The sequence below is a fragment of the Octopus bimaculoides genome, chromosome 1 (genome assembly GCF_001194135.2).
Source record: "Octopus bimaculoides isolate UCB-OBI-ISO-001 chromosome 1, ASM119413v2, whole genome shotgun sequence".
Lineage (NCBI taxonomy): Eukaryota > Metazoa > Mollusca > Cephalopoda > Octopoda > Octopodidae > Octopus > Octopus bimaculoides.
The window spans coordinates 99,281,630-99,292,264 of NC_068981.1; the positions used below are offsets into that span (position 1 = coordinate 99,281,630).

At 35.1% G+C, this 10,635-nt stretch overlaps 1 protein-coding gene across 2 annotated transcripts in view; it reads left to right on the forward strand.

Moving 5' to 3' along the window:
* LOC106879280 (probable imidazolonepropionase) overlaps nucleotides 1-10,635 on the forward strand; it is a 29,735-nt gene that overhangs the window by 5,466 nt on the left and 13,634 nt on the right. For both annotated transcript variants that reach the window (XM_014928776.2, XM_052968601.1), the window contains exons 3-6: nucleotides 5,974-6,038; nucleotides 7,032-7,309; nucleotides 9,408-9,633; nucleotides 10,320-10,538. In XM_014928776.2, coding sequence (XP_014784262.1) covers nucleotides 5,974-6,038; nucleotides 7,032-7,309; nucleotides 9,408-9,633; nucleotides 10,320-10,538 — 788 coding nt within the window. The remainder of the gene's footprint in view (nucleotides 1-5,973; nucleotides 6,039-7,031; nucleotides 7,310-9,407; nucleotides 9,634-10,319; nucleotides 10,539-10,635) is intronic.

The following is a 10,635-nucleotide window of genomic DNA, read 5'->3' on the forward strand; positions in this document are numbered from 1 at the left end:
CAGTCATGAGCATGCCTGCAAACGACATGGACAACCTTCCTAATCTTCGTTCACAAAGCCAAGCCATGAGAAGAAGAAGAATAGAATATTGAACATGGCAGGAAGTCTGATATCAAGCGATACTTAGAAATGGCAAAGCACAAAAGCAGTATTCCCACTACTTCAAAAGAAGCTGGTAAAATAACAAATTTCTTGATCAAGAAAAACACAGATGAAGAAAGTAAAATAATAGCCACAGAAGTTGCAATGGTATTTCATACTGTCCGTCATCATCAGTCATTCAGTTCAAATGACTGTACGAACATTACTGATTCTAAAATTGCATGGAAATTTTCAAGTGCTAGGACTAAATGTGCTGCAATAATATAAAATGTTGTGGCTCCATACACTATTGTGGAGATTGTTAAAGATATAAATAACTCTTCTTTTTATGGTATATCTACATATGCAAGTAATCACAATGCTGAGAAAAATTTCCTGATTGTGCACTGGATTGCTGATGAAGTTATTGCGAGTAAGATCTCTCTCTCTCTCTCTCTCTCTCTCTCTCAAATGAGACCTCAGAAACAATACCAAGCTTCTGCAGAGAGGGCCTCATTGAGTTAGGACTGGATGTGAAGAAATGTATAGCTTTTAGTGGAGATAACACAAATACTAATTTTGGTGGACGTTTGCGCATAGGTGCAAATAAAGTCTATTCAAAATTCAAGGAAAGCATGAATGAATCAGTGGAAGGTGTTAGACGTCCAGCCCATATTCTGCACAATGCTGCTCATACCACGGCCAATGTTCTTTCTGTTGATGTTGAAGTAATTGTTGTTAAATTGTTTTCATACTTTAGTTGAAAGATTTTTGCAAGTTTGTTGGTGTTCAGTATACCTCAGTTCTCACACATTCTAAAACTTGTTGGCTTTCTTTGATGACAGCAGTTGAGAGAATCCTAAGGTTATTTAAAGCACTGAGATCTTTTTTTGATTCTGAAGAAAAAGTCACCCAAATTCTTATAGAATTCTTCAATAATCCGCTGAGCAAAGCCTACTTGTATCTTGCTCACAATTTTGAATATGTTTTTAGCAACAGGATTATGAAGATAGAATAGAGAGAAAACAGCATTATTGAAGTGCTTGGCTGTTTAAAAGAACTCGTTGTAGGAAAGAATTAATGCAAAGTTTATTCTTTTCAGTGTGAAGGATTGCTTTAATAATGATGATGTCAAATCTGAAGAGAAAAAGAAGTTTCAACAACTACGACACTTGCCATGACTATCTTGAGAAATGGGTTTCAGCTTTTGAAAATTTTGATAACTTTACATGGATGTTATAAGATACAGTTCCAGCATGGGAACATATAGAATTGTCTTGTCTAGTGTTAAAGAACAAAGGTATAAAAATTTACGACAACATTCTTTTCTGTCAATGGCCAACATTTAAAAGACTCCTTGCAGATCAAACCTGATGAATGGAAGACCGAACTGTGCCATGAAAGATGGTTTGCTATCCTTCAGTAGATCGAATTTCAAGAACAATACTCCTAGTTGTTAATTTTGTGCCAGTTCTTATTAGCATACCAGTGCATAATGCTAATGTTGGATGTGATATAAATAGGAAAAAGCGCAATAAATCATCCAACCATTTTCATGTGTTTGAATTTGAGCAGCGCATAGCAACCAACTATAACAGAAGGTGTTTTGGAAATATGTACAATCAAAGCAGAGACCTCACTCTCCATTTGGTCCTCTTTGCAATCCCTACACAAGCTAGATTACTGACCATCCCAAAGAATGCGCAGAACTCATTGCTGAATGCTATGCAGGCATTTTTACTGTCAAAAACCAAAATGTACTATCTCCACCACCTCTGACACTAAATTCCATAACAACTATGGAATTTGCCCCTGCAATGCTGCGACGTCACCTTAAGAATAAGTGCAACTATGCCTCTCCTGGTCTTTACGGTGTTACGTACCTGCTTCTCAAATGTGGTGGGTACTTTCTTCTGCACCAGTTTTCACTCTTCTTTCAGTTCTGTCTTAATGATGGTGTTACTCTGGGGCAGTGGAAAACTGCCAGTGTCATTTCCCTGTTCAAAAAGGGTGACCACATGTTGCCTGTCAACTATTGTCCAGTCAGTCTTACTAGCTGCATTGCCAAACTGATGGAATTTTTGTGTCAGAGAAACACTCTAAAACTTCTAGAATTCTCACAGCCTTACCCAGCCCACGCAATTTGGATTTATCCCTAACTCCAGCTGCTGTGGTCGACTTACCGAGTTTCTTGAAGACATTACCTGGGTCACTGATGGCAACGCATGGGTGGATGTTGTTTACCTTGACTTTGCTAAAGCTTTTAATTATGTGCCACACAAAAGACTTATGGCAAAACTCTCTGCAATGGGTATGAAAGATAATCTTTTTAACTGGTTGGAGTCCTTTATTCTCAGCCAAAAAGAGGTAGTCACGGTTCTAGGACAGCATTTTTCACCCTATGAGATGTCATCTGGTGTACTGCAGGGTTCTGTTCTTGGTCCCCTTTTGTTTGTTGCATACATTAATGACATAGATGCCAACTTAAAGAATGTTACATTGCTGAAATATGCAGATGACATCGAGCTGTACCTTGAGATAAAAAGGACAGATCCTGAACACTATAGATCTTTCCTCCAACTGGACCTGGACACAATGCAACAATAGATCATGGACCAGTAACTCAAGCTGGCTGTGGACAAGTGTACCACCATGCATTTTGGGAGGAAAAACCCAGTGTTCACATACTCTCTTCACAACACTATCAAGAAATCTTCTTGTGAACGTGACCTGGGCATTACTGTCAGCAGGGATTTGCACTGGACAAAGCACATCTCTAAAATTGTCAAGAAGGCTAAGGGTATCTTGGCATTACTCAGCAAGACCTTTGTCAGCTGCTCTCCAGCTATCTATTTAAGGCTGTATATGGCTATGGTGTGGCCACACTTGGAACTTACATCACTGATCTGGAACTCCTATCATGTTCAGGACATTGACCTCCTAGAAACTGTTCAGAGACATGCAACCAAGTGAATATCCTCCATCAGGCATCTATCATACTCTGAATGCCTTGTTTCCCTGGGCATAGATACATTGAGGCACTGATGTCTGGCAACTGACTTGGTAAACACCCACAATATTATTAACCATCGTGCCAACAACCAGCATGAGTACCCTTTTGAATTCCATGTGTCTAACACATGAGGGCATGCCTACAAAGTCAGAAAACAGCACAGCGCCCATGACTTTTGGAAACATTTTTTCACACTCAGGGTTGCTGAAGCATGGCACAAATTACCTGCATCAGTTGTTAGCTGCCAAGACATTGTATCCTTTAAAACCTCCATGCTTCCTGAAATTTGCCAACACTACACTTGATATCCCCACCTCCATATGCATGCACACATGTAGAGAGTTGGCCAAAAGTCACCTGACAGTAAATCAAAATTCTATAAATACTTAATATTCAATTTTTTTTATTTATTCCATTTATGAATGTTTAATAATTGAATACTGTGAGCTAAAATCACTGTTTTTTTTCAGAATTTGTCTATTTCAGCATTTGTCTATTTAATAATTTTTTGTTTTAATCTTGGAATTAAATGGTTTTAGTTTACTGTCAGGTGACTTTTGGCCAACTCTTTATATCATGACTAATATATTGTTCACTTTCCTGACTTTTGAACATAATTCTATGCACTGTACATACACCTTTGATGAGTTGTAGTGCACCTGAGTACTGTACACAATAATTTTATTGTTACTATTTACATGCGAAGGATTTGATCTCAGAATGTAAATGACCAGAACAAATTCCACAAGGTATTTTTCTCAATGATCTAATAAATCTTCCAATCCACTATCCTTATAGAGCAATAATGATTATAATAATTCGATTTTGGAATATGAGTCTTTGAAGGAAAAGATTAAAAAAAAAAAAAGGTTTAAAAATAAAAGAAGCTGCATCTATTTGCGATGGATGTGTGAATGTAATTTGAGTCCAAGAATAGATTTCGCTATGAAGTTACAATGGGGACACTGATCCTTTCGATTTTGTCTTGGATTGGATAAATGTGTCTGTTGTTCTGTTTCTTCAACTCAAATTGTTTTGATGCATCATGACACATTTTACACCGTGCATGTCAATGTAGGCAATAACTTTCTCAAGATGTTACATTAAGCTGTAGAGATTTTAGTGATTACTTCAACTCATCCTTACACCTAAGGATGGATCTTTCCTTTACTGCAGTATCTTTCTGCTTGTTGACCATACAAAAGAATTTTCAGAATGCAATTGTCTTTCATCCAAACATGTCCTACTCATCTGCACCGAATTCTTAGCAGTATGCTTGTGATACTAGAGATAGCACAGTTTTCTAAAATTTTGACTTTTAATATCTTATCTTGCCATTTCATGTTGCAGATGTTGTGCAGATAACACGTGAAAAGATTCAAGTTTCTTTATATGTCTGTAGTAGGTAGTTCATGTTTCTGCCCTATACAAGTGTGCTCAAAATATAAGATTTAGTTTTCAAACTGACATCATGTTCATCCCACAAATAATGGGAAAGTTTTCCAAAAGCGCTTGTATCCTTAGATACTCTAACATTGATTTCATTAAGAATACTCTTAAAGTTTACTGTACTTCCAATATTCAATAATAATAATAATAATAATCCTTTCTACTATAGGCACAAGACCTGAAATTTTGGGGGAGAAACTAGTCAATTATATCAACTCCAGTATGTAACTGGTACTTATTTCATCAACCCTGAAAAGATGAAAGGCAAAGTCAACCTCAGTGGAATTTGAACTCAGAACATAAAGACAGATGAAATGTTGCTAAGTATCTTGTCCAGCATGCTAATGATTCTGCTAGCTCACCACCTTAATAATAATAATAATCCTTTTAACTATTGGCACAAAGTCTGAAATTTGTGGGGAGGGGGATAGTCAATTACATTGTCCCCAGTGTTTCACTGGTACTTAATTTATTGGTCCCAAAAGGACGAAAGGCAAAGTCAACCTCGGCAGAATTTGAACTCAAAACATAGCAACAGGTGAAATACCATTAAGTATTTCACCCAACATGCAAATGATTCTTTTCTACTCTAGGCACAAGGCCTGACATTTTGGGGGGACCGGGCCAGTCAATTAGATTGACCCCAGTACGCAACTGGTACTTATTTTATCGACCCCGAAAGGATGAAAGGCAAAGTCAACCTTGGCAGAATTTGAACTCAGAGCAAAAAGACAGAAGAAATACTGTTAAGCATTTCACCCGGCGTACTAATGATTCTGCCAGTTCACCACCTTAATAATAATAATAAATGATAATAATAATAATAATAATAATAATAATCCTTTGTACTATAGACACAAGGCCTGAAATTGGTGGGGAGGGGTTAAGTTGATTACATCGACCCTCAGAGCTCAGCTGATGTATATTTGATCAACCCTGAACGGATGAAAGGCAATGTTGACCACGGTGGAATTTGAAGTCAGAATGTGAAGTAAGATGAAATGCCACTAAGCATTTTGTCCAGCATGCTAATGATTCTGCCAGCTTACTGCCTTGATAATAATAATAGTTTCAAATTATGGAACAAGGCCAGCCATTTTTAGAGGAGGAGTAAGTCAGTTATGTCAATCCCACAGCTCGAAGGTCTCTTATTTTAATGACCCCAAAAGGATGAATGGCAAAGCTGATCTTGACAAGATTTAAACTTGGAACAAAAAACAAAGAAATGCCACTAAGTATTTTATGTAAGGCCAGCAATTTTTCAGCGAGTGGGTATAGTTGATCACATCAACTCCAATACTTAATTGGTACTCTATTTTATCAGCTCCAAAAGGATTAAAAATATTATTTTCAATTAAAGTATTTATTAATTTATTATTTCAGAGGAAAATGATCCTTGCTTTATCATTTGCTTGTTTCTTTTCTTTCAGGTTTTGTAGATGCGCACACACACCCAGTGTGGGCTGGGGACAGGGTTCATGAATTTGCTATGAAGGTAACATTTAAAATATACTTCAACAGAACTGTTTTCATCTCTTTCTTAACATTTAATATCTTCACATGAAAACTAAACATACTGTTAATGTAGGAAGATTAGATATAGGACATAAATAACAATTTGATAAACAGATAACATGGACGAACTGCAATTTGGAAATAACCTAGATAAATTACAATAAAAATGTAAAAAATTGTCTGAACAGTTAAAGAGGAGGGCATTAGAAGTAAGTCATCCTCTCAGAAACAGTTAACATAGGTAGATTAGAGATAAAAGTTTTTTTAAAAATTATTTGAACAGTTCGCATAGGTAATCCAGAAACATGAACTAAATTTCTGTTTGATGTACTGTTTATGTGGTGAACTAGAGATTGTTGTGAAGCTCTATCTAATGCACTATTTATATGTTTGGACAGATGGGCAGGGAGGAAGTATGTTCATATGTTTGAGAGAGTGCTGAAAAATTCCTGGCTTTGGGTAAAAGAAAATACAGGGGGATTAATTATGATTTTATTCAACATATTTCCCTCTCAGATTCACACACTTATTGTAGTGGTCCTTCAGTTTTTCTAAGCCCTGTAAAAGTACTCAGAAGGTTGGGCCTCCAACTAGGCCTTTTATTATACCCTTAAAGCCAGAAACTTTTCAGTACCCACACTGTAAATACACACATTTGTTAAAAGCAATGACAATGTAATTAAAGTGTTAAACAACCATTGATCTTGAGTTCAAATCAATAGCAGATGTTCTGTTTTAGGCAATACACTTACTGATTCAATGTACCTCTGTTTATCTAAATGCTTAAAACAGATGGCAGATCATTCTGCTTTTTTTTATTGATTTAAAACCACAATCTGTAACCAATTGCCAAATCACAGTTCTAGATCATTAAAAGCCCAAACAAATGACTAACAAACTCTTGACTATGAAACTAGAATATTGTTTTACATTTTTTTTTTTTCATGTGGTAATGTGGTACTTTCCTTTTTAGTTGTCTGGTGCTAGTTACATGGAAGTACACCAAGCTGGTGGAGGCATCCACTTCACTGTGGAACATACTCAGAAAGCTTCAGAAGATGAACTACTTGAAAGTTTAAAGGAGAGACTGTGGCAGATGTTACAGGCTGGGACGACATTGGTGGAGTGCAAGTCAGGCTATGGTTTAAACACAAATACCGAAGTCAAGATGCTTACAGTGATAGAGAGAGCCAAGAAAGAGGTCCCTATTGATATATCAAGCACTTTTTGTGGAGCTCATGCAGTACCAAAGTAAAAAAGTGTACCTTTTTCTTAGCTGATATATTTTTAAATTAACATCAATCACTAGATCACTAAATATCTGAAATCCTCTATGGTCTTTTTTTTTATGTAACTTGTTGGGTGCTGTGGAAAAATTAAATTATTGGGTAAAACTTAAGATGATGTGGTAGATATTTTAAAACATTCTTTCAATCATTTAACTTTTACTAACAAGGCTTTCTCTCTTCTCAAAAATAGCAATGTCACATGACTTCTTTCAGTGATGTTAAATTTGTCAATATTGTCCCTTGTGAAGAATAGTATGTTGGGTAAAATAATAAGGTGCCAAATAAAATATATTAGAACATTTAATTTCATTCCTCCTTTTTTTAGCATTTAATCTTATTTGAGCTGAATTTAACTTCTTTTGAGGCCAAAAAATAAGTACTAGTAACATACTGTAGTTAATTCAATTAGTGGCACTTCTCTCCTACAAAACTGGTTCTATGGCAGTTATGACACACTCTTCCCAAATGGCGTTTCAAACAAAGGTATGACAGTCTGTTAATATAAGTAAATCAAAATTGAATCAGATATACTATGGTATTCAATTTGATGACTTATATTTCTGTGTTTAAATGTAAATTTGCCAATTATCTCCCCAGGGTTATTAAAATAAGCACTAAATCTCTAAATAATTGATACAAATATTTGGGGTAAAGAGAATAAATTATTATATGCATAATAACAATTGTTGAAGAGAGCAATATTACCATCAACCGCATTTACTTCTAAGTTAGTAATGCTACATATTTTAGGTGCATGGCTCAGTAGTTAGAGTGTCGAGCTCACAATCATGAGGTACTAAGTTTGATTCCTGGACTGGGTTGTGTGTTGCGTTATTGAGCAAGACACTTTATTTCACGTTGCTCCAGTCCACTCAGCTGTAGAAATGGGTTGCAACATCACTGGTGCCAAGCTGTATTGACCTTTAACTTTCCCCTGGATAACATCATTGGTGTGGAGAGGCTGGTATGCATGGGCAACTGCTGGTCTCTCATAAACAGCCATTGGACCTCAAAGGGTTACTTTCTAGGTGCAATCCCATGGTCATTTATATCTGAAGGGGGTCTTTACCCTTTACCCTTTATATTTTATCAATCCAAAAATGGTAAAGCCAATAATGATGGGATCCAAAACCCCAAAATAAAGAGATGGAAAAAATGCAATAAAGTATAGAGTACCAATAAATATTTATAACTAAGCAAATAAATTTTCTGTAAAATAACGTATCTCACCTCTGCCCCATGATTAGAATAGCAAAACATTGTCATGAACAGGTTTCTTCTCTCAGGGACAACACCATAGAAACAAAATTATGTTATTTTTGTTATTTTAAAAATGTATATATAGCATGACTGGTCACTACACCTATCAGATACCATCTACCAATGACTTTTCAAATTTTAAAGATTATTTCTAACATTATATGATGTAAACAGATATATAGGTTGTTCAAAAAGTCTCTCTGCAGTGAATTTTTTTACATCCTGACTCTGCAAGATGTATTTCAAAACATGTGGAGAAGAGTCAACTTATGCATTGAAAATGAAGGATGACTCTTTCAATACCTCACATAAAGTATTTTAAAGTCTTGTAAAGTTTGATATATTCTTTTGTAGTCTTACACCATCTTATAAATATTTATTTTGCAATAAAATACTTACTGTGGAGAGACCTTTTGAACACCCTGTATTTACTAAGGTATATTTAAATAAAAATGTGAGATACAAAGTCTGTGATATGAAGATGATCATCTCCTGACCATAGGGTCCAGATCTCAAACACAATTTCTTTTATCTTTGTATTGTACACCTGGGAAAGTTATGCAACTTTACTTGCCTCTGTCTATATAGCTGTCAAACAGGCATCATTCCTTCTTCATAGTTGAGTGGTTAACATTGAAACATACATGCTGCTGTAATAATGAATCCCCCAACAAATGCAAATATTCAGTGTTGAAAAACTTATCTCATACAAGCCAGTGCAGAAAAATGATTGTATGACAGTAAAGTTAAAGATTTTTTTATCAAATTTAATAAAAATAATTTTTGTTTTTTTATTTTAGAGATAAAACTGCCGAAGAAGCAACGTATGATGTAATAAATAATCAACTTGTTCGTGTTAAAGAACTAATGGATTCAAGGAAACTACATGTTGACAACATTGATGTCTTCTGTGAAAAGTTTGTATTTGATATCAACCAATCTAGAGCCATCTTAGAAGCTGGTCAAAAATGTGGACTTGCAATTAATTTCCATGGAGATGAACTTAACCCACTTAAAGGAGCTGAGGTCAGGGACATTTTAAAATTGACTTACCATAATTATTACTCAAAAGCAACGTTAAGGAAAACATTTATCAGCCTTTGGACAATGTTTTGTATGCTAGAGAAACATCTAGATAACTTCACTGTATTGTAACTTATTCAATAAATGCTTCAGATTTGTTTCACATTTCCATTTCCACTACCAAGGAAACTTTTAAACAGACTCTGGAATAAGATAAAGAAAAATATTGGGCTTTCTATTAATTGATACCTTTCAGATTAACACTTGTTGTGATATTTAATTAATGTAACTGAAACCAGTATATTACAGGTACTTATTGTATTGAAAGCTTGATTAATGAAAGACTAATCTGACCTCGATTAAATGTGTGTGTGCATGTTATCTTTTATTTTTTTGTTTGTTTCAGTCATTGGGCTGTGGCCTTGCTGGGGCACCACTTTAATTGAACAAACTGAAACAAGGGCTTATTTTTTAAGCCCAATACTTGTTCTACTGATTTCTTTTGCTAAACTGTTAAGTTATGGGAACTTAAAAGTATTTATCTACAGAGATTCTATATAGAAGTACATAAATGTATAATGTTAGCTTTGTCCTAAACTAACTTCTGTATATTTTTATAATTTTGATATTTTCCTTATTGGACACATTATTCTGTGATTTCAAATATTTTGATTCTTCTTCTTCTATAGATGGGAGCTCAGCTTGGTGCTCTTGCCATAAGCCATCTTGAAGAAATTTCTGATGAAGGTATGCAAGCGATGGCAAAAGCTGGTTCTGTTGGAGTCATTTTACCCACTACAGCTTACATATTACGACTGAAACCACCAAATGTTGTTAAAATGATAAATACAGGAATGGCCATTGCATTAGGTTCAGATTTCAACCCAAACGCTTATTGTCTGTCAATGGTGAGATAATATACAAATATACTTATTTATATGCGTGTGTGTGTGTTTGTGTGCATATATATATATATATATATATATATATATATATATATATATA